This window comes from Panicum virgatum, chromosome 1K (genome assembly GCF_016808335.1).
Source record: "Panicum virgatum strain AP13 chromosome 1K, P.virgatum_v5, whole genome shotgun sequence".
In the NCBI taxonomy this organism is placed as follows: Eukaryota; Viridiplantae; Streptophyta; class Magnoliopsida; order Poales; family Poaceae; genus Panicum; species Panicum virgatum.
The window spans coordinates 28,619,749-28,643,167 of NC_053136.1; the positions used below are offsets into that span (position 1 = coordinate 28,619,749).

At 53.4% G+C, this 23,419-nt stretch overlaps 1 protein-coding gene across 3 annotated transcripts in view; it reads right to left on the reverse strand.

The window, feature by feature from the left end:
• Positions 1-23,419, reverse strand: part of LOC120701443 — an 83,291-nt gene that overhangs the window by 3,085 nt on the left and 56,787 nt on the right. For all 3 annotated transcript variants that reach the window (XM_039985486.1, XM_039985491.1, XM_039985497.1), the window contains 15 exons: positions 23,242-23,405; positions 22,960-23,140; positions 22,606-22,875; positions 22,327-22,527; positions 21,684-21,738; positions 5,945-6,075; positions 5,314-5,823; positions 4,053-4,871; positions 3,568-3,644; positions 2,215-2,677; positions 2,044-2,130; positions 1,155-1,310; positions 889-1,073; positions 279-812; positions 4-181 (listed from right to left, as the gene is read on the reverse strand). In XM_039985486.1, the coding sequence (XP_039841420.1) occupies positions 4-181; positions 279-812; positions 889-1,073; positions 1,155-1,310; positions 2,044-2,130; positions 2,215-2,677; positions 3,568-3,644; positions 4,053-4,871; positions 5,314-5,823; positions 5,945-6,075; positions 21,684-21,738; positions 22,327-22,527; positions 22,606-22,875; positions 22,960-23,140; positions 23,242-23,405 (4,011 nt within the window). The remainder of the gene's footprint in view (positions 1-3; positions 182-278; positions 813-888; positions 1,074-1,154; positions 1,311-2,043; positions 2,131-2,214; positions 2,678-3,567; positions 3,645-4,052; positions 4,872-5,313; positions 5,824-5,944; positions 6,076-21,683; positions 21,739-22,326; positions 22,528-22,605; positions 22,876-22,959; positions 23,141-23,241; positions 23,406-23,419) is intronic.

Here is a 23,419-nt window from a genome sequence, read left to right on the forward strand (position 1 = left end):
CACCTGCACACCAACATATGGATAGACACAAAAATCTAGAGAATTATTGGTCTGCACTGTCACAGAAAACTTGAAAACGTATTCTGACTGATTCTCAAGCTTTTGAGGACAGAAAAGGACAGGCATAGGAACAAATGGCAATTGATTGTCTATTTGAAACCAGTGCATCTGCATTTTGAGCCTGCCATGAAAGGAGCATATTTGAGAATACACAAATGGGAATTTCTGAGAAGTGACAAAAGTAACCTAGAAAAGAACCAAGAGTATATTCTTGTTACCGATTTACTCCGGAGCCCATTCCAGATGAGTATGCAACTAATAGTTGCTGCACTGAGAGGTAAAGAACTTCCTCAGGCATATGGTCAATTACAGAAATGCCCAGCTCCATTAGTTCCAAAGTAACATGGAATTCACTATCCAGATCTGGAGATGACTGCCCATAGTCGACCTCTGATGGTTGAAAGATTGGTGATAATATCCTTTCAATTATCTGTCCCCGATTTCGACTATCTGGCAGCCAATCACTAATTTGGGTAACACGCAATTTCCCCTCCTTCAAAACAGTGACACGTAAAGCCTTCTTAAGAGCACTTGAATTCGTCAGTGGCTGGTGATCCATAACAACATCAATGTCATATGTCATGGAGTTCATAGGGTCAGTTCCATCAACCAATACTTCCAATAGACGCTTCCTGCTGAGATCTTCCCAGAAAAAGGAAGCTGATGAATTTGGAGGCAGACTACGCCATGAATAATCATCACCACCGACCTGCCGAAACCGTATAGGCAAGAACATGGAGCGATTCTCCACCCTGCTTACATAATTTTATTTTGCTTAATTAAGTGTAAGAAGTTTTGGTGTGAAGTTGACGTGAATAAAGCACGTACCTGTATGGGCTGGACCAGCAATCAAGCTGAAATACAACTTCATAGCGTGAACATTTTGTTCCGCTTCTAACATTTACCCTCACAAAAGTTTGATGATTTCCTGTAATACTGTTCATGAGCACACACATAACTCCATGGGCATTTATGCTAAAAGGTGTACTCCATTTGTATCCCTCCAGCCGCAACTGCAAGCATCACAAAGATTAAAAACGGTGGAGTAATAACATTAACAAGTAAGCAAATAACTGCCAGTTCAAGTTAATAACCTTTAAAAGTTCACATCCAAATTCCGATCGCCATTGAAATACTTTTGGAGGTTCATATGACAGCAAGGGCTCCTCAGCCTCATTATGATACTCAGATAGAAAAATATTCCTCCCAATTCTATTGATAAGAAGTGCTTGTGGCAGAAAATTTACCACCTGCATAATAGCTAATTATTTTCTGAAGTGTCCAAAGAATATAGCGAATTATTCAAACAACACTCCATAACAAACCTTCTCACGTAAAAATAGAAGAGAGCTCAATAGAATTATCAAAACACATTATTGAGTTGCATGCACCGACCAGTTCAACCCAAAAGCTTAAGCTGATGGGGAGAGGTGGGCAATTCACTTATATTCCAACACACAAGAAACAAGATTCCAAAAAACAAAAAGAGAGCAAATCTATAACAAAATTCAATTCATGTTTTGAATATTAAGTGGCCTAGCAGGCTATGCCAGCGGAAGGACCAGAATGAACACTGAAACTATTTGCCTTTGGTTTTACCTGACAAAACAATAAGAACACTTAAATATGAGATTGATCAGATAATACGTAACTGAGCACAAGGACCAAAACACTTCCTACTGCGAATATGTATCCCATATAAATTCATTCATAGACAATGCAATAGATGAATGGGAGTCAACACTGCAATCACTTTCCAAGGGATCGGCAGCATTTGTACTTCCAAATTAACAAATGAGTCAAAATGCTTAGCAACACAATCTTTATGTCTAATCTCTAAATATAGCACAGAGTTATAAAAAACAACATACTAAAGCATCTACATCTGAAAAATCCATCAAACGATATGCAATTGGTGTATATCCAATTAACATATAATAAACCACAAATATTTGACAAATCTGGGAATATAAAGACTCAAACCTTTGTTCTATCTGAAGCCATCTTCAATTGAGCGGAGAACCAGTAATATGAGCCATCAGAAGCGTATGCTTTGATGTCAACATGCTCCTGGAGATGAATGATGCCATATATATGAAATGATGCTACAAGAAGATAAGCAATAGATCAAAGCATACATTACACAAGGTATACCTTGTTCTCAAGCTCGAAAAGAGACACTCCTATACTGTACTGTGTGGAACTACCAACAGCCACAGATATTGCAACTCGAGCTGAGCTGAAATTGTTATCCCTGGACTCAGAGCGCATACCAGCAGACCGGTTCAAGTAATCCTGTGGCGATAGCATCACATAGTTTGTGCCACAATCTTCAATAACTTCCAGTACTTGCATATTTCTCGACATTGTGCCTCTTCTGACAAGGGACTTTGAAGAATACTTAAGGGAAAATTTTGAAGATTTAGCCACTCTACTTAGTGATTCTGGTCTACTAAGTGAGTCTGCATCTGAGCTTTCTGTTGGTTCCCCTTCCACAATGCGATAAGATAGTGGAATTGAAGAATGGTTTTTTATCCAGTAAGGAACAAATAATCTCAGCGTCTTTGGTGCAGCATCACTTGCTCCTAGGTCATGCTCAACACTTACACGTAGTCTCCTAATATTCATCAAAATTAGTGAAATAAATAAAAGAATATAACAGAAGAATGAAATCATTTTTTTTGAACCTGAAAAGAATGAAAACATTATTCCCCATCATTATCTAATACAAGCTCAACGGCAGATGTATATGAAAAATGGGGTAGCAGAGTGGATCGTATTCAGTAGTAGCAAGTAGCAGTGATGAGCTTGTGCTTGCTGCACAACCTAGGTAATTAACTAATTATTATAAGATTTTTGCATACAAATCCAAAGAGAACACTGGTCATGCTACCGAAAATCTTATCATATAAGTCCATTCATATTAGGGTGTATATAATTTGATGAGGGTAAGACAATCATGGGCCATTCCCAGCTCCAGGAACAAGGTGAGACAACAACATTCCTCATTTTTCTACTAGGTATAATGTGTTGATGGGACTGACTCATCATTTCCCAAACCATCCAATAACTGAATTTAATGCATCAATTATAAACAGCTCAAATCGGAATTACATATAAGAACTTTAGATACATCAATTAAAAGCGATGCAGGTTTTCTAAAAGATGTCACCACAGTGAGGCTGCTACATATGCTCTGAAGAGAGGAGTTTGTATAGGACAATTGGGGAAGTGCCAAACCATGACCACATAATCCAAAATGCGAACACTTGGATGATTGATATAAGAAGTTTGCGAGGTTTTGCTGCAGTCTAGCTGAAAACACTGATTCATTGTACATGCAATGTCCACAACCGACATATTTCATTTTTGTTGTGAAGAATGAAAGAAATTAAACACAACACTGTCAGGGTCCACAAAAATTGGAAGTGTTAATACTATTTATCAAACACAAGATTATGAGTTCAAGAAAAAAAGAACACAGGAATATCGCAAAAGGTTCCAAACCTTTGGCTTTGTTTCTGAACCATCCAGAAAGAAGAAACATGTTCCAAGGACAACAAATCCATTATCAATATAGCATCCTGAAAGAAAAAGTTAAACAAAATATTATTGTACTTCAGTTCTGTGAGAAAATGCCAAGACAGGCCACTGAATACCCTCCTTAATAATGTTTGATCACTCATCATATTAAAACAACTTGCAACTTTTTATAACTGAAGGTATTTTAAGCGTAACTCTGTTTTTGTATATTTGCACTAAATTTTTGAATAAGATGAATGATTAAATGTCTTGCCCAAAATGCAACAGTATCAAACATGTTAACACAGAGGGAGTAACCCCTTCGGAGTTCGGTCCCATATGTAAGATTGGGGAATCACGTGTCCTGTAGATCCTCAAATGCATATGGTACAGAACTCTAGGTATACTATAATGCCATGAACTATTAGTTTGACATCTAACATGTTCTGTAAAGAAAATAGATACAATACCTTTTCTAAAATCCAACCATTTTGGAGAAATAACGTGAGATAAATAGGTTTCCGTATATCTGCTGAATAGATAAATACACTTCCACCTGACGGGACCATACCATGCTGCCTTTCAACCATATTACCTTTAGTGGAAACCTCCCAAATAGCATATTCAGCTTCATACGGAAGCTTATTTTCAAGTCTAAGGATTGAATTGAAAGAAATTCTCCAATCGTAAACAGGCACATTCAAATCTGTATGAACGACAGAAGCATCGATTCCAACACTAAACCAGAAATATCTTTCATTGCCAACAGGAGGATGACAATATGAAAGCACATCCTTTTTCTCAAGTTCAGCAAGCTTAAGAAAGGAATTCCCTGATGATGCTGTCGACTGGTTTAAGGTGCTTGGCCTAGAAAGTGAAGACTGCTGCTGCTGCTTAGGTACGCTCTCAGAACCTAGAGAACAAACCTGGCTCCAGCTGTAAGGTTCCTCTGATTTTTCAGAATACGGACGGACTTGCAAGCACAGATCCATATCCCTAATCATCGCTGTCCAAGGCAATGCAGTAGATGAATGAGGACTGACAGTACCAAGTATTTTCCTAGGAATTTCCGCACCCTGTTCTTGCAATTTTTGTCTCGAACGTACCCAACGCCTTCTCCTCACAAAGTCATGTAGTGATTTAGAAGATTTCCAAGAGGATGACGGCCAATTCAAGTTTTGAAAATCAGCACTATATGCCCATCCATCATTATCTACAAAATTTGACTTTTCAATTTTCCATGGTGACGTCCATCTCCAACCTGATGGAAGATTAGGCTCAAAAAATACCTTCAAAATAGGTTTCATAAATTCTGTTAGGAGCTAATAGATTATTATGAATTAAGAGCTTTTCACATTATATAAACCAACCATGATACTTATTTTCTTAATTCAAGGAAAAATTGATTCCATTAGTAAACATATACAACAACAACAACAACAACAACAACATAGCCTTTTTTCCCAAGCAAGTTGGGGTAGGCTAGAGATGAAACCCGAAAGAAAAAAGTTCAAGGTTCAGGCACATTGATAGCTAGTCTCCAAGCGCTCCTATCCAAAGCTATCTCTTTAGAGATATTCCAATCCTTAAGGTCTCTCTTAACCAACTCATCCCACGTCAGTTTAGGTCTACCTCTACCCCTCTTTACATTATCGACCCGCTCAAGAACCCCATTAGTAAACATATACGAACACAAGAACTCCATTAGTAAACATATACGAAAAAAAATACCTTTGATGAGTACGAACAGTTCCTTGTGCTCCATTGCTTTAAGTCATTTGCATAATCACTCGAGGGGTTAGGTCCCCAGCCCATAATTGGTCGGTACCACTGATTTTCAAATACTTCATCAATAGAATTGGTGGAACTCACTGATCTAGTATTCGGCATAGAGCAATTAAGCTTGTTTACCGGACATAAAGATACTTCAAGTTTAATGTCAGCATCATTAGCAATAACTGCAAGACCTCTCAAGGTTGCATGTTTCTTTCCATTCCTCATGCTGACCTCAAATGCAAAATGGTTATTGTTAAGCGATTTTGGAAGGACTGTCACCGGCAAAGCTGCAGTAAAGCTTTCCCATGGACCATCTGGGCTAAGTCCAATCCAGAAGTTACTGTCTGCATGGTTTATGCTGTCTTTCATGCTCTGGAAGTTTGAATGAGTAGGTCGTTCTACATAACAGCTTGAGAGGACCAAAACACCACAGTTTTTCCTGTCTTCATAATTAGGTACCTGACCCTACAAATTAAAAATGTGCTGTTGATCTCAGTATGGGCTGAACAGAAGAGTCAATAACGGAACATGAATTTCATATGCTATCCAAACAGATGAGCATAAACTAGAAAACCCAAACTGTTACCTTCTTTGTAAGAGGACATGTTAGTACTCGTTTAACATCAGAAGCTTGCTGAAGGATCCTCATTGAAGGAGCTCGTTTCAACATTGTTGCTCCTCGTCCAATTGGGATTGACAAAGAACCAAGTACTTCACCTTCCAAAACAAATAGAGAAGATGTTAACAAATCTTAAAGAGTCAACACATTTACCACCATTCTACTTTATTTATCAAGTGGAAACTTAAAACTATAAAACGCACAGCATGTTAGATCTTGTTATTTTTTTTTGCCTCAAAAACCGAGGAGAGTGGTGAATCATTTGTATATAATAGATTAAGGTCACAAGTACAACCCACAAGGAGATCACCCAGCAATTCCCAGTAAAAACTGGGAAACTTAGGCTAGTATAATTTTAACTATACAAATATCCTATAAATTTAAGTTCTATTAGCAGAAACATTCAGATATAAAGCATAAGTTGTAAACTGAGGATTATTAGTTTCCATGTTAATTTGACCAGTTTCCTTGTAGAAATATTCCATGTAACATACAAGTTTAAACGTTCAAATCTTGTTTACCAGGGCCTATGGCTGGGCTGAGGTGAAGAGTTACTCCATTCGTGCCCTAATATTTTATTAGTCATTTCAACCTAGGTTTCAACCACCCTTGTCCCTTCCAATAGCTTTAAGTACCCTGGCAGAGGTAATTACAAAAAGCTCTCATGAATACTTATGGTTTGGCTGTGTGAGGTCCCAGAGGCCGGATACATTTCCTTTTTCTATAAAATAATGAGCTCTTATGGTTCCAGCCATATAGATAATAAAAGATAAGGTACTCCGTGATACTTATCCAGTCTTATCTTGCATCTCAAAGATCAAACCCCAAGTTTGTCTATGAGGAACTAACATAGTAGAAGCATCACACAGTCCTTATATAAGTTTTGGTCTACAAAGGCTAATAGAGAAGAAATGGCAACAACAAACATTGCAAATCTTATAATACCTATATAAAGGCACCGAAGTGGAATAAACATTTCATTTTCAAGTCCTAAGAGCATCTCCAAGTGTTGGGATATATAGATCCTATACATGCGCCGGTAGTTCAGACTGCTGGGGGGTGTTGGTGTATATGTGAGCCCATGTATAGAGGCCCATGTATAGGATCTATATATCCCAACACCAAGAGTTCCCAATCTCCCTTCCCCATCCTTGTTTTTTTGGGAAAAAGGGAAAAAAAACTTTCTAATAGTTCCCTATCCAAGTTCCCCATCTCCTAACAATTGGCAAACTGGGTTCTCTTGTGCGTCAAAATACGCATGCCTCCGTCGTTCCCCATCCGCTCTTTTTTCCCGTCGCCGTCATCTTCCCGCTGTGTCGCGCTCCCCACGACTCCTACCCTACACCGCACCCTCCCTGCCGTGCCAGACCCCATCCTGCATGTCCCCGTGGATGCCCAGCGCTGGTTCCAAGAGCTCGCCAACGAAACAGATCGCCGCCACCATGGTCTCGCGGGAACAGACCACCGCCGCAGCATTCTTCTCGGCGAGATTCCGACTGCTATGATGCATCTCCGACGCAAGAGGTAAAACAGAATCCCCTCGTCATCCTCTTTCTTTTCCCCAAAATTCCAAGCCCTCTTGTGCCCTCTCTTCTTCGAAGTCGATGCCCACCGGCGCAAAGACTTCTTCGAAGTCGATGCCCTCGCGCTGCACGAATCCTTTGGCCACGAGCCGCGCCTTGTGCCGCACCACCTCGCCGCGCTCGTTCTTCTTCACCTTGAACACCCACTTCAATCCGATCGGCCGGCATCCGATCGGCGGGTTCACAAGTTCCCACGTGTGGTTCTCCTCCACCGCCGCCATCTCCTCCAGCATCGCCACCCGCCAGCAAGCCTCCTGCTCTGCTGCGGCGAAGCTCGGTGGCTCCTCTGCGCTGCCCAGGTGCAGCTCGAGATCGTCCAGCACCCGGGCCGCCTGCCCTGGTGGACTGGAATCATCGACGAGATCATCCACCGCGCGGAACCGGAGCGGCTCGCCGGAGTACTCCGCATCGACGTTCGAGGAGGCGCTCGGAGGAGGCGTGACGTAGTGGATCGGCGATGCTGAGCCTGGTGATGGTGTGGCCGGCGACCCCGCAGGCAAATGCGGAGCCGGTTCCGCTTCCCCTGTTTTCGAAACAGGGGAGGCTGGAGCAGGGGAGCCGCCGCCTGGGCTCGTTGCCGCCGCACCTGAAGCAGGGGAGCCAACTCCTGGGCTCGCCGCTGCTTCCCCGTCGGCGTCCTCCCCGTCCTGGACCTCCACGTGCTCGATGATGAAGTCCCTCCAGGCTCCGCGCACTGCTTCCCCATCACCTTGCTCCTCCTCCCAACTCCAACACGCCGCCTCATCAAAAACCACGTCGCGGGACACCACCACGCGCCGTGCCTGCGGATCGTAGAGCCGGTACGCCTTGCTACCGCGCTCGTAACCCAGGAACACCATCGGGCTGCTCCGATCCTCCAACTTGGGGAGGTTTGGCTTCGTCTTCTTCACATGCCCGATGCAGCCGAATGTCCTGAGGAAGGACACGTCCGGCTTCCTCCCGTGCCATGCCTCGAACGACGTCATGCCGTCCAAGTTCTTGGTGGGCGCGCGGTTCAGAATGAACACCGCCGTGCTCACCGCCTCGCCCCAGAACGCCGCCGGCATCCTCTTGGCCTTGAGCATGCTCCTCGCCATGCCGACGACCGTCTGGTTCCTCCTTTCCACGACGCCGTTCTGCTGCGGCGAGTACGGCGCCGTGAGATGGCGTTCCACGCCTTGTCCGGCGCAGTAGAGCCCGAACTCGATCGAAGTGAACTCGCCGCCGCGATCCGTCCGCAGCACGCGCAGCTTCTTCCCCGATTCTGTCTCCACCCGCGCCTGGAACTCCTTGATCGCCGCCGGCGCCTCATCCTTGCTTGACAGGAGGTGCAGCCACATGTAGCGGCTGCAGTCGTCCACCAGAAGCAGGAAGTAGCGCCGCCCGCCGTGCGTTGCTGGCGTGATTGGCCCGCAGAGGTCGCCGTGGACGAGCTCGAGGATGTCGCCGGCGCGGTAGCTCGCCTTCTTGGGGAAAGGCAGCCTCCTCTGCTTCCCAGCGAGGCAGCTGTCGCAGAGCTCGCCCGCGTGCTCGATCAGCGGCAGCCCTCTCACCATGCCTCGCCTCGCCATCCTGGCCAGAGCGTCAAAGCTCAGGTGGCCGTAGCGCGCGTGCCAGCGCCATGCGTCGTCGTCGCAGCGTGCCGCCAAGCACACCGGGCGCGCAATGCGCAGCGCCAGGGTGTAGAGGCGGTTCTTGCTCCGCGCGACCTTGGCAAGTAGCTTCCGCTCGCGATCTCTGATCCGGAGCACGCCTCCGTCAATCAGCACCTGGCAGCCTCGCTCGTCGAGCTGGCCAATGCTGATGATGTTGCTCCGGAGCTTGGGGATGAAGTACACGTTCGTGAGCGCCTTGTGCTCGCCGTCCTTGCACTGGAACACGACCGTGCCGCGCCCCTGAATGCCAACGCCGGAGTTGTCCCCGAACTTTGCGGTGCCGACGACTTAGGTGTCGAGCTCGGAGAAGGCCGCGCGGTTGCCGGTCATGTGGTTGCTCGCGCCGGTGTCGAGGTACCACTGCTCCTCCGCCTCCTCTTCCGCCCGCCCGAGGTTGACCCGCGCGCGCGGTTCGTCGAGCTCGACGTGCCCGCCGCGGTCCTCTGCCTCGGTGTTGATGGCGCAGACCTGCGCCATGAGCAGCGCAGGCTCTTCCTCGTCATCCTGGGCGAGATGCGCCCTCTCCTGGCGCCTTGGCTCCTTGCAATTTCGGGCCCAGTGCCCGATTTTGCCGCAATTGTGGCACCGATCCTTGTCGGCGGCGCGATTGCCGCCGTCCTTGTCGGTCCCCTCAGCCTTCCGCCGCGGTTTGCCGCGCCGCCTGCCGCGCGCACCGCTTCCGCCACCTCCGCGCGAAACAGAGGAGCCCTCCCCCTGCTTCCTCTCGCACAGGCGCGCCGCCCACTGCTCCTCCGTGAGCAGTAGCTGGCCGCCGGCGGTCGTGCGGGCGGTTGCCTCCGCGCGATCTTCAACCGCCTTGAGCCGCCTGGTCACCTCCTCGATTGTGAGCGTGCTCATGTCGAGCAGCGTCTCAATCGAGAGCGCAATCTGCGCGAATCGCGGCGGCACGACGCGGAGATACTTCGCCACCGCCTCCTCCTCGCCGATGGCGACGCCGACCTGCGCTAGCTGGCTCACCAGTGAGGTGAGCCGCAGCGCGAAGTCCTCGATGGCCTCTCCATCGCGGAACGCGATTGCCTCGTACTCCCGCCTGAGCTGCTGCGCCTTCGCCTTGCGCACGCGGTCGCCTCCCAGCCGCATCGTCTCCAAACTCTCCCAGGCCTCCTTTGCGGAGTCCTTGGCGCCGAGCGGGACGACGTACTCTGTTGGCACCGACTTGAGGATGGCCTCCATGGCCGACTGGTCGTCTTCTTCGTCGGTGGTGCCCGTTGTCACCGCCGCCCACAGGCGCCTTGCCTTGAGCATCACCTTCATCAGCACCACCCACTCGGCGTAGTTCGTGCGGGTGAGCATGGGATACTGCGCGTTGCCGGCTTCCCGCACCGTCTTCTTCACGACGTACGTCGTCTGCCGACCACGCCGCTCCGGGGAACGCCCGCGCCCACGCTCACGATCCAGGGAAGTCATGGCCACCAAGCTCGAACACTCAAGCTCTGAATACCACTTGTTGGCACTCCCTCACCACACTCACTCACTCTTGCAGGTGGAGAAGAAGAAGGGGAGAGGAAGAAGAAGCTCAGGAAGAGCACACACGGCAGTGGAGCTGCTTGAACCACTGAGCTGCAGCTACTCTCTCCTTTATACACAACCAAGTCAAGGTGAGTCATTTACAAGGTATGGCCTTACAGTGCTTTGCAACTTCTAACACTACTTGCTACTGCTGCTGCTACTACTTGCTACTGCTGCCATGCTGCTACTAGCAGCTGCAACTATGCTCACTAGTCTTTGCCGCCCAAAATCAAGTGGCAAGCCACGGCAGGTCAAAGAGGTAGAGCTACTACTACTATAAAGAAAGAGAGCAAGCTAGAGCATGGTGATTATCTAACAAATCTTCCCCTAATCGCATTGCTCTTGCTTGATTTCCTCAACTCCAATCTTGGTCCTCAACTCTGTGAGTCGAACGCGCCCAAGTGGCTTGGTGAGGATGTCACCGAGCTGTCGAGCAGTCTCGACATGCTCGAGCTTGATCTGTCCACCATCGACGCAGTCACGGATGTAGTGGAACTTGGTGTCGATGTGCTTGCTCCGGTCGTGGTGGACGGGGTTCTTGGCAAGGGCAATGGCGGACTGGTTGTCCACCATCAGGACGGGTGCCCGAGCGTCTTCTCCGGTGAGCTCTGCCAGCAGCCTCCCCAGCCAAACTCCCTGGCAACATGCCGTCGCCGCCGCAATGTACTCTGCCTCGCAAGTGCTTAGCGCGACGACCTTCTGCTTCGTCGATTGCCAGGAGATCGGGCACGCTCCAAGGAAGAAGAGCACGCCAGTCGTGCTCCGCCGTCCATCAACGTCGCCCGCCATGTCGCTGTCGCTGAAACCGATCAGCTCCAGCTCTCCCCTGCTCCTCCTTGGGTAGATGAGCCCGTAGCCGCGCGTCCCCGCCACATAGCGGAGCAGATGCTTGACCGCGGCGAGGTGATCCTCCCGCGGTTCCGCCATGAACCGGCTCACGTACCCCACGGCGAACCCAATGTCCGGCCGCGTGTGTGTGAGGTAGCGTAGCCCGCCGACGATGCTCCGGTAGCTCGTGGCGTCCACCAAGGGGGCAGTGCTGTCCTTTGACAGCTTGATCTTCTCCTCCATGGGCGTCTGGCACGCCCTGCACTCGCCCATCCCGCTCCGCTCCAGCAGCTTCTCGGCGTAGGAGCTCTGGCGGAGCGTGATGGCGTCCCTCCCCTGCTCCACCTCGATCCCGAGATAGTAGGTGAGCAGGCCGAGGTCAGACATGCGGAACATCGCCTTCATCTTCTTCTTGAATGCATCGATGTCACGCTGCTCTGTGCCGGTGACGATGAGGTCGTCGACGTACACGCCGACGATTACCAGTCCGCCCTTCGACCGGTGTGTGTAGAGGGCGTGCTCGGTGGCGCACTTGGTGTAGCCGAGCGTGGTGAGGCTGGCGTCGAGCTTGATGTTCCATGCGCGCGGCGCCTGACGCAGCCCGTACAAGGCCTTGCGCAGGCGGAGCACCCTGTGCTCCTCGCCGGCGACGACAAATCCCGGCGGCTGCTGCACGTACACTTCCTCAGCGAGTTCCCCGTTGAGGAACGCCGATTTCACGTCCAGATGATGGACCTCCCAGCTCCTTGACGCCGCCAGCGCCAGTAGTAGGCGCACAGACTCCATGCGCGCCACCGGCGCAAAGACTTCTTCGAAGTCGATGCCCTCGCGCTGCACGAATCCTTTGGCCACGAGCCGCGCCTTGTGCCGCACCACCTCGCCGCGCTCGTTCTTCTTCACCTTGAACACCCACTTCAATCCGATCGGCCGGCATCCGATCGGCGGGTTCACAAGTTCCCACGTGTGGTTCTCCTCCACCGCCGCCATCTCCTCCAGCATCGCCACCCGCCAGCAAGCCTCCTGCTCTGCTGCGGCGAAGCTCGGTGGCTCCTCTGCGCTGCCCAAGTGCAGCTCGAGATCGTCCAGCACCCGGGCCGCCTGCCCTGGTGGACTGGAATCATCGACGAGATCATCCACCGCGCGGAACCGGAGCGGCTCGCCGGAGTACTCCGCATCGACGTTCGAGGAGGCGCTCGGAGGAGGCGTGACGTAGTGGATCGGCGATGCTGAGCCTGGTGATGGTGCCGCAGGTGTGGCCGGCGACCCCGCAGGCAAATGCGGAGCCGGTTCCGCTTCCCCTGTTTTCGAAACAGGGGAGGCTGGAGCAGGGGAGCCGCCGCCTGGGCTCGTTGCCGCCGCACCTGAAGCAGGGGAGCCAACTCCTGGGCTCGCCGCTGCTTCCCCGTCGGCGTCCTCCCCGTCCTGGACCTCCACGTGCTCGATGATGAAGTCCCTCCAGGCTCCGCGCACTGCTTCCCCATCACCTTGCTCCTCCTCCCAACTCCAACACGCCGCCTCATCAAAAACCACGTCGCGGGACACCACCACGCGCCGTGCCTGCGGATCGTAGAGCCGGTACGCCTTGCTACCGCGCTCGTAACCCAGGAACACCATCGGGCTGCTCCGATCCTCCAACTTGGGGAGGTTTGGCTTCGTCTTCTTCACATGCCCGATGCAGCCGAATGTCCTGAGGAAGGACACGTCCGGCTTCCTCCCGTGCCATGCCTCGAACGACGTCATGCCGTCCAAGCTCTTGGTGGGCGCGCGGTTCAGAATGAACACCGCCGTGCTCACCGCCTCGCCCCAGAACGCCGCCGGCATCCTCTTGGCCTTGAGCATGCTCCTCGCCATGCCGACGACCGTCTGGTTCCTCCTTTCCACGACGCCGTTCTGCTGCGGCGAGTACGGCGCCGTGAGATGGCGTTCCACGCCTTGTCCGGCGCAGTAGAGCCCGAACTCGATCGAAGTGAACTCGCCGCCGCGATCCGTCCGCAGCACGCGCAGCTTCTTCCCCGATTCTGTCTCCACCCGCGCCTGGAACTCCTTGATCGCCGCCGGCGCCTCATCCTTGCTTGACAGGAGGTGCAGCCACATGTAGCGGCTGCAGTCGTCCACCAGAAGCAGGAAGTAGCGCCGCCCGCCGTGCGTTGCTGGCGTGATTGGCCCGCAGAGGTCGCCGTGGACGAGCTCGAGGATGTCGCCGGCGCGGTAGCTCGCCTTCTTGGGGAAAGGCAGCCTCCTCTGCTTCCCAGCGAGGCAGCTGTCGCAGAGCTCGCCCGCGTGCTCGATCAGCGGCAGCCCTCTCACCATGCCTCGCCTCGCCATCCTGGCCAGAGCGTCAAAGCTCAGGTGGCCGTAGCGCGCGTGCCAGCGCCATGCGTCGTCGTCGCAGCGTGCCGCCAAGCACACCGGGCGCGCAATGCGCAGCGCCAGGGTGTAGAGGCGGTTCTTGCTCCGCGCGACCTTGGCAAGTAGCTTCCGCTCGCGATCTCTGATCCGGAGCACGCCTCCGTCAATCAGCACCTGGCAGCCTCGCTCGTCGAGCTGGCCAATGCTGATGATGTTGCTCCGGAGCTTGGGGATGAAGTACACGTTCGTGAGCGCCTTGTGCTCGCCGTCCTTGCACTGGAACACGACCGTGCCGCGCCCCTGAATGCCAACGCCGGAGTTGTCCCCGAACTTTGCGGTGCCGACGACTTAGGTGTCGAGCTCGGAGAAGGCCGCGCGGTTGCCGGTCATGTGGTTGCTCGCGCCGGTGTCGAGGTACCACTGCTCCTCCGCCTCCTCTTCCGCCCGCCCGAGGTTGACCCGCGCGCGCGGTTCGTCGAGCTCGACGTGCCCGCCGCGGTCCTCTGCCTCGGTGTTGATGGCGCAGACCTGCGCCATGAGCAGCGCAGGCTCTTCCTCGTCATCCTGGGCGAGATGCGCCCTCTCCTGGCGCCTTGGCTCCTTGCAATTTCGGGCCCAGTGCCCGATTTTGCCGCAATTGTGGCACCGATCCTTGTCGGCGGCGCGATTGCCGCCGTCCTTGTCGGTCCCCTCAGCCTTCCGCCGCGGTTTGCCGCGCCGCCTGCCGCGCGCACCGCTTCCGCCACCTCCGCGCGAAACAGAGGAGCCCTCCCCCTGCTTCCTCTCGCACAGGCGCGCCGCCCACTGCTCCTCCGTGAGCAGTAGCTGGCCGCCGGCGGTCGTGCGGGCGGTTGCCTCCGCGCGATCTTCAACCGCCTTGAGCCGCCCGGTCACCTCCTCGATTGTGAGCGTGCTCATGTCGAGCAGCGTCTCAATCGAGAGCGCAATCTGCGCGAATCGCGGCGGCACGACGCGGAGATACTTCGCCACCGCCTCCTCCTCGCCGATGGCGACGCCGACCTGCGCTAGCTGGCTCACCAGTGAGGTGAGCCGCAGCGCGAAGTCCTCGATGGCCTCTCCATCGCGGAACGCGATTGCCTCGTACTCCCGCCTGAGCTGCTGCGCCTTCGCCTTGCGCACGCGGTCGCCTCCCAGCCGCATCGTCTCCAAACTCTCCCAGGCCTCCTTTGCGGAGTCCTTGGCGCCGAGCGGGACGACGTACTCTGTTGGCACCGACTTGAGGATGGCCTCCATGGCCGACTGGTCGTCTTCTTCGTCGGTGGTGCCCGTTGTCACCGCCGCCCACAGGCGCCTTGCCTTGAGCATCACCTTCATCAGCACCACCCACTCGGCGTAGTTCGTGCGGGTGAGCATGGGATACTGCGCGTTGCCGGCTTCCCGCACCGTCTTCTTCACGACGTACGTCGTCTGCCGACCACGCCGCTCCGGGGAACGCCCGCGCCCACGCTCACGATCCAGGGAAGTCATGGCCACCAAGCTCGAACACTCAAGCTCTGAATACCACTTGTTGGCACTCCCTCACCACACTCACTCACTCTTGCAGGTGGAGAAGAAGAAGGGGAGAGGAAGAAGAAGCTCAGGAAGAGCACACACGGCAGTGGAGCTGCTTGAACCACTGAGCTGCAGCTACTCTCTCCTTTATACACAACCAAGTCAAGGTGAGTCATTTACAAGGTATGGCCTTACAGTGCTTTGCAACTTCTAACACTACTTGCTACTGCTGCTGCTACTGCTGCCATGCTGCTACTAGCAGCTGCAACTATGCTCACTAGTCTTTGCCGCCCAAAATCAAGTGGCAAGCCACGGCAGGTCAAAGAGGTAGAGCTACTACTACTATAAAGAAAGAGAGCAAGCTAGAGCATGGTGATTATCTAACAGACCAGTCACCATCAATCTCCTCCACCAGCAGCTCTCCATCCAATCGCCAGCAGCAGCTAGCTAGGGAGTAGCTTTCTTCCTGCCTCCCGGATCTTCCTTCTCTGAAGCAAACAGCAGAAGCCAGCACTACTTTCTCTTTTCCCTCTCTCAACCGAACCAATCAGCATCCAAGACCAAGCCACCAGCACCGGTATAGCAGCAGAGGGAGTGCAGGAGAGAATAATGGATGTATTCCTCCAAACCTTAGAAGGGTGGGATATATAATTCCTATACATGGACCTCTAGATGGGCCTCTATACATGGGCTCACATATACACCAACGCCCCCCCGCAGTCTGAACTACCGGCGCAGCGGAGTTCAAGACTGGACAACAAGAAAGCCAACCCCTCCCCGCAGTCTGAACTACCGTCGCAGCGGTGTTCAAGACTGGACAAGAAAAAAGTACAAAGGGCAAATACCCCCCGCAGCCACAACTAGCCACCTGCTACGTTGAGGCTGGAGCGAAACTCCGAGAAGGTCGAGGAGGGTAGTCCCTTGGTGAAGATGTCGGCAAACTGGGAGGTGGTCGGGACATGGAGTACCCGAACATCGCCGACGGCGACCCTGTCGCGCACGAAGTGCAAGTCGATCTCCACGTGCTTCGTCCGCTGATGCTGAACGGGGTTGGTGGAGAGGTACACGACGCTGACGTTGTCGCAGTAGACGAGCGTGCTCTTGGCGAGCGGGCTGTGGAGCTCCGCCAAGAGCTGTCGGAGCCAGGACGCCTCCGCCATGCCGTTAGCGACAGCCCGGTACTCCGCCTCAGCACTGGAGCGGGAGACAACCGGCTGCCGCTTGGACGATCAGGAGAAAAAGGTTGACGCCTAGGAAGACGGCGTAGTCGGAAGTAGAGCGGCGAGTGTCCGGACAGCCAGCCCAGTCAGTGTCGGTGTAGACCACCAGCTCAGAGGTGGGAGAGCGGTGAAGAACCAAGCCGAAACTAATAGTGCCATGGACGTAGCGGAGGAGACGCTTCAGTGCAGCAAGGTGACTCTCCCGGGGATCATGCATGTGAAGACAGACCTACTGAACGGCATAGGTGAGATCCGGCCGGGTGAAGGTCAGGTACTGCAAGGCACCGGCAAGGCTCCGGTAGGCGGTAGGCAGTAGGACCAGCCACGGGATCACCCAGATCAGCAGACAGCTTCGCCTGAGTATCGACAGGAGTGGAGCAAGGCTTGCAATCAGTCATCCCAGCCCGCTCCAGAATGTCGAGTGCATACTGCCGCTGGTGAAGGAACAGGCCAAACGGACGAGTCTCAACAGTAACGCCCAAGAAGTGGTGGAGCTGACCAAGATCCTTCATAGCAAACTCCTGCTGCAGAGAGTAGATGACGCGCTCAAGCAACTGATGACTGGAGGCGGTGAGCACAATGTCATCGACATAGAGTAGCAGGTAGGCAGTCTCATCTCCACGGCGGTAGATGAACAGAGATGTGTCAGCCTTGACCTCGGTGAATCCCAAAGTCAGCAAGAACGTGGCGAACCGAGAGTACCAAGCCCGTGGAGCCTGCTTCAGACCATAGAGGGACGTGTTGAGCCGGTAGACCATATCCGGACGACCCGAGTCCACAAATCCCGCTGGCTGAGAACAGAAGACAGTCTCTGACAGTGTGCCGTGAAGAAACACATTCTTCACATCCAGCTGGTGCACAGGCCAAGAGCGAGAGAGCGCAAGCGAGAGGACCGTGCGCACAGTAGCGGGCTTCACCACTGGACTGAAGGTCTCATCATAGTCCACACCAGGCCGCTGAGTGAACCCCCGGAGAACCCAACGAGCCTTGTAGCGCTCCAGTGTGCCATCAGCCCGACGCTTATGCGTCCAGATTCACTTGTCGGTGACCACATTGCAACCAGACGGACGCGACACGAGATCCCACGTCTGGTTGGTAAAAAGAGCCGCGTACTCCTCTTCCATCGCGCGCCGCCAGTGTGGATCCGCCAAGGCGTCGCGGACAGAGGAGGGTACCGGAAAGACCCGCGGCTCCCCCTCTGTAGCGGAGAGAGTCGCGGCCTGAGACGCCATCCGTCGAGTCACCATGGGATGGATACACCGAGGATCCCGATGGATGACTGGCGGGTGGTACACCGCCGGCTCGGATCGAGAGCGAGTCGGCGGCGGCGACGGCCCCGGTGTCCGCGCCGCAGGAGCCGGTACACCTGCATCGGCTGAGCATACCGCGCAGGTGCAGGGAGAGGCACCGGGGCCGCGCGTGGCGCAGCGGGAGACACCGGGTCCGCGCGCGGCACGACCGGAGGTCCAAGGGCCGCGCGTGGCGCGACTGCGGGCACCGGGGCCGCGCTCGGCGCACCAGTTATCACTGGAAGCGGCGTCGGTGCGCCGGAAAAAGCTGCAGGGAAAGGACAGACAGGTAACGGTGGATGAACCACCGAGTCAGTCGGAAACAGAGACTCCAGCTCGGGGTCAGGAAAAGGTGTGGAGGAGGTGGAGTAGGGGAAATCCGACTCGTCAAAGACGACGTGTCGGGAGATCAGGATGCGGCGAGAGGTGAGGTCAAAGCATCGGTACCCCTTGTGGTCAGGGGAGTAACCAAGGAACACACGAGTCGAGCGGGGTGCCAACTTGTGAGAAGCTGTGGCGGAGGTGTTAGGGTAACACGCACACCCGAAGACCCGAAGGTGGTCGTAGCGAGGAGAGGTACCGAAAAGAGCGTGGTGTGGAGTGGGAGCAGGAGAAGCAATGGACGGAAGACGGTGGAGCAAGTAGGTGGCGGTGTGGATGCTCTCAGCCCAGAAGCGTGGGGGCAGAGGGGCCTGGATCAGAAGGGTGCGCACGACGTCGTTCGTCGTGCAAATCATACGCTCAGCCTTGCCGTTCTGAGAAGTATACGGACAAGACATACGCAGCTGAACACCCCGAGAGAGTAAGAAGGAACGGGAGGTGGAGTTATCGAACTCACGCCCGTTGTCGCACTGGACGGCCTTAACGGTGAGGCCGAACTGAGTGGGCACCCAGGCAAAGAACTTGGCGCGCAAAGGGAAAGTCCAAGAGTAATGAGAAAAATCATCCACCACGACCAGATAATATTTATAGCCAGACATACTGAGTACAGAGTATGTCCACAGGTCACAGTGAACAAGATCAAAGGCAGGCGTCGCATGCAAAAAAGAAGAAAAAGAAAGTCGCACATGACGACCAAGCTGGCACGCATGGCAGTCGAACATCGGTACTACGACTGAGCAACAAGGACATTGGGACGAAGAAAAGAACCAGGAGCAGAACCCACGGCGGTGACAGAAAGGCAAGACCCATCACCAACCATGATGGAAGAAGGACAAAAGGGGGTGGGTGTCGGACGGAAGAGGATACCGACATCAGGGGTGGTGTGGAAGGAGGCACCCGAGTCGGCGATCAACTCGGTGCTGACTAGCGGCGTCAGCCCCATGGCGCTGAAGGACTGCGCCAGTGCGGCCTGGTGCCACCCCCCAAGGCCAGGTCGACGGCTGGCTGGGCTAAGCGGGCGGGGTCCAGAGCGACGCGACTAGGGGAGCAGCGCCGATGACCATGGCCGCCGGTTGGGGCTGAGGACGAGGGCCACCCCCCTGACCCTGGAACAGCCACATCGAGATGTGCCCTGACCATGTGGTGCTGAAGGATGGCCAGGGCGTACCGTCAGGGCCAGGAGCAGGAGTGGGAGCCGAAGTCGGGGTCGGAGTGCCCCGACGGCCTCCACCACGTCCCCTCCGCCGACGACGGCCGCGGCCTCCCCCACTCCCGGTCTGGCCGGTGAGAGGAGCATCAAGGAGGGGGTCAGTCGGGTCGTTCCGGGTTCCAGATCCAGAGAGCGGATCCTGGTGGGAGGACGAAGCGCCGGGCTCGGTGAAGGGAACGACGGGCTTCTCCGCGGCGACCCGACGAGTGAGGGCCGCGGACTAGGCAGCAAGGAGGACCGCTGCAAGAGCGGCGTCGTCCGTAGCAGCTCCGGCGGCGAGCTGCTGCCCGCGGAAGGCAGCGGCGGTGAACGGCGCGGCACCCGCGATTGAAGCCACGCCCGCGCCCACGGCCAGCTAGGGCAGGGCGGGCGGCGCGGGGACGCCAGGGGCCGGCCACGCGCGCGCAGAGGCGGCGGCGCCCGCGACCACGGCCGCACCCACGGCCAGCAGGGCTAGGGCGGGCGGACCGGGCGCGCCAAGGGCCGGGGGCTGTGCGGCGGCGGCGCGCGCAGAGGAGGCAGCGGCGGCGGCCTTGGCGGCGGCGGCAGGGGCCGCGCCCGCGCCCACGGCGGCCAGGGGCTCGGCGGCGGCGGCGGCGGCGCCCTGTGGCCATGCGAGCGCAGAGGAGGCAGCGCCCGCGGCCACGGCCCACGCGCGCGCAGAGGAGGCAGCGGCGGCGAGCTGGGCGACGCCGACCTGGGCCGCAGCGGCGGCAGCAGGGGCCGCGCTCGAGCCCGCGCCCATGGTGGCGTCGGCGCGCCGAGGCGGCCACACGCACGCGCCCTTACCCCGGGCGGTGGTGGCGGCGGCTGCAGGCGCGCCCGCGCCAGGGCCAGGTGGGCTGGGGAGAGCCCGCACGGCCCAGCAAGCAGTGGGAGGCGGCCCAACCGCGGGGCAACAGCCCAGGCGGGGCAGCAAGCCAGCTTGGCCAGCAGGCTGGATCGGCGGCGGCGGCGGCGGCAGCAGCGACGGCAGCGGCGGCCCCGCCCTGGAGCAGAGGAGAGGCGGCCACGGCGGCTGCATCCGCGCCGGCCGCGCCCGGGCCGGCGGCGGGGGCAGCGGCAGTAGCGACGCCTGTGCCGGGAAGGGGTCCGCCAGCGGCTGCAGCCAGCGCGACGGCGGCGTAGGGCGCCCGCGTGGCTCCCAGAGCAGAGGAAGCGTCGGCGGCCGGGATCCACGCAGGAGCAGAGGAGTTGCCGCCGGGAAAGGAAGAGGGGAGGTAAGGAGGAGAGGGAAAGGAGGGGCGGCGCCAGCTGGGATTGGAGGAAGAGAGGAGAGAGGAGAAACCCTAGGCAAATGATAAGAGAATAATGGATGTATTCCTCCAAACCCTAGAAGGGTGGGATATATAGTTCCTATACATGGGCCTCTAGATGGGCCTCTATACATGAGCTCACATATACACCAACAGGGAGCACTTCTGCTCATGGATGTGGACCCAGGAAGCGGAGAGGAGACACAGATGCAGAGAGGATGCAAAAGGGCTGCGGCACTGGATGAGTGGATGACCTCGACCCTCCTCCGGCTTGCCACCCGCCCCTGCTCGTGGGTTGCCTCAGCCCCACCCACCCCTGCTTGCACCTCACTTAGTCGGAGGGGCGCCTGCACACATGAGGAGCGTGGATCGGAGGAGCAAAGGGTGGAGAAGGGAGCTGACGCCTTGCAACCGGAATGAGCTCATCCGACTCTTTTTCTGGGATGAGCTCACCCTGGAATATAGTCCCCTCCGGGAGCAACTTTATCCCATCATCCCTCAACCAAACACCAGTAGGAACGGGGTTGCTCCATCCCCAAACCATCCATCCACCAACCAAACACAACCTAAATGATGATAAATCCCACTGAAATTTGAGGATCCAATTCCCTCAAAATAAATTTGAGTTATATCACTAATAGGTGGGCCAATATTTTGAGTTATATCACTGATGGGTGTGTGTTGTCTGCCTATTTTGGCCTTTTTTCTATCTTAATGCAATGACGCGCATCTCTCCTACATATTTTCGAGGAAAAAAGATTACTGACAGGTGGGCCTATAACATACGCCAGTGAGAAAACAGGTGGCATGTGAAGGATTAATGACAGCGTACATTGGCATGTACTGTATTGCTCCGAAGAAAAAAAATCAAGACAAGTCGTGAACAGATTTTAAGGTATAGCTCCAAAAATTACCTTTCCCAGTTTTTGATGCAAGATTTGTTACCTCAATCTCTAAATTAGCTGAGGCCTGCAAAATATAGCGTTAGGATTAATGCAGTGTCATTAACGTTCAAGAAGAAATAGATAGGGGAATACATCTGAAATTAGGTACACTATGTTGTAAAAGAAATGGAAAAAATCTAGGCACACTAAATCCCATCTGAATCAATAAGGATATACTTGCAGTTCGATCAAAGAAATAAAAATGTCATCAGTTATTCAGTTATTATTATTGAGTTGCATGCACCAACCAATTCAACCCAAAAGCTTAAGCTGATAAGGAGAGGTGGGCAGTTCACTTATACTTCAACACTCCCCCTTAGTGTAGGCTCCGCTAGGCCTCAAACGTGGAATAGGAATCGGCTGCAATTATTTTATTTAATCACCCCCGCTAGGATTCAAACTCTGAGACCTCTAGCCCGGATACCATATTGAGTTGCATGCACCAACTAATTCAACCCAAAAGCTTAAGCTGACAGGGAGAAGTGGGCAATTCACTTATACTTCAACAATTATAAAGCTTATCACTGTATTACGTAACATGCTGCGAAAGAAATAAAGATGGCAACTGCAGTAAAACATTGAAAGGACAAGAAAACACCAGATTGACAGTTACCTGTTCTGGAACTTCAAATATAAAATGCTCATTCCACTTAGCATAATGAGTCCGTAACTCACTAGTTCTCACAGGTTTTACACATCTTGTTCTGGCACTCTGTGGGAATACTTTGTGCTGATCAGAAGCATTACTTCCAATAAGTAAGCGTAAAGCACAGAAATAGCTATGACCATTGCCATCATCTATGATAGGCAAGCCCTGACATGGAGAAAAAATAAACTGTAAGCTTCATAAAAAAAAAGTGTGGAGTACAGGACGCACGAAGTTCAATACTACCTTGGACTCGAAGATCTGTATGACAACATAATATCTTGATTCTGTAGCATTGGATAATACATTTAGTTTATCAGAAAACCTGGGAGGTGGCATCAACAGTGAAACTTTACTATCATTCTGTAAGAGCTCAATAATGTTTTCAGTGTCTTCTAATTTCTTAAGATAAACATCACATCCTAATTTGTTCTCAAAAACTACTCTCTGGTAATCCTCTTCATTCAAAGCAGAGCAGGAAGAATCTTCAGCTTTTTTCATATTTCCGACAGTGTCCTGTAAAGTGGATATGCACATAATCAATCCATAAAATATACGCATATCAGGAAGGATCTAATAGTAGAAAGTATAAGGTCATACCCCATTTTTCATTGATGAATCTTTTTCTAGATCAATCTGTCTTCTCCATGAAATTAAAGTTTCTATAAGAAGCTCAAGATTTGCAGAGCTCAGATTGGCATTTAGAGGACTTGTTGCGGCAACACGAATCCTCTTACCAACTTTTGAAGGAGGGTGCTCACTGGTATCATATGTTTCAAACCTTCAATGATGGTAGAATAATGTTAAGGTCCCTGCTCATAATTCTAGAAGAGAACAGTACATATTGTCAAAATAGATGCAAAATGATTAAGCAGGTCTCACTTGAATATCCCATCAAATGGCTCAATTAAGGGTTCCCATGCCTCCAAGTGTCTATTGAATGTCGATGCAGCAATAGAACAGATCAATACAGCGTTCATTGTTTCAAATCTTCCATGTGTTGCAAGATTTATATTTGCTATTGTAGTGTCAAAAAGTGGCGTTACCTAAAAATTTGGAA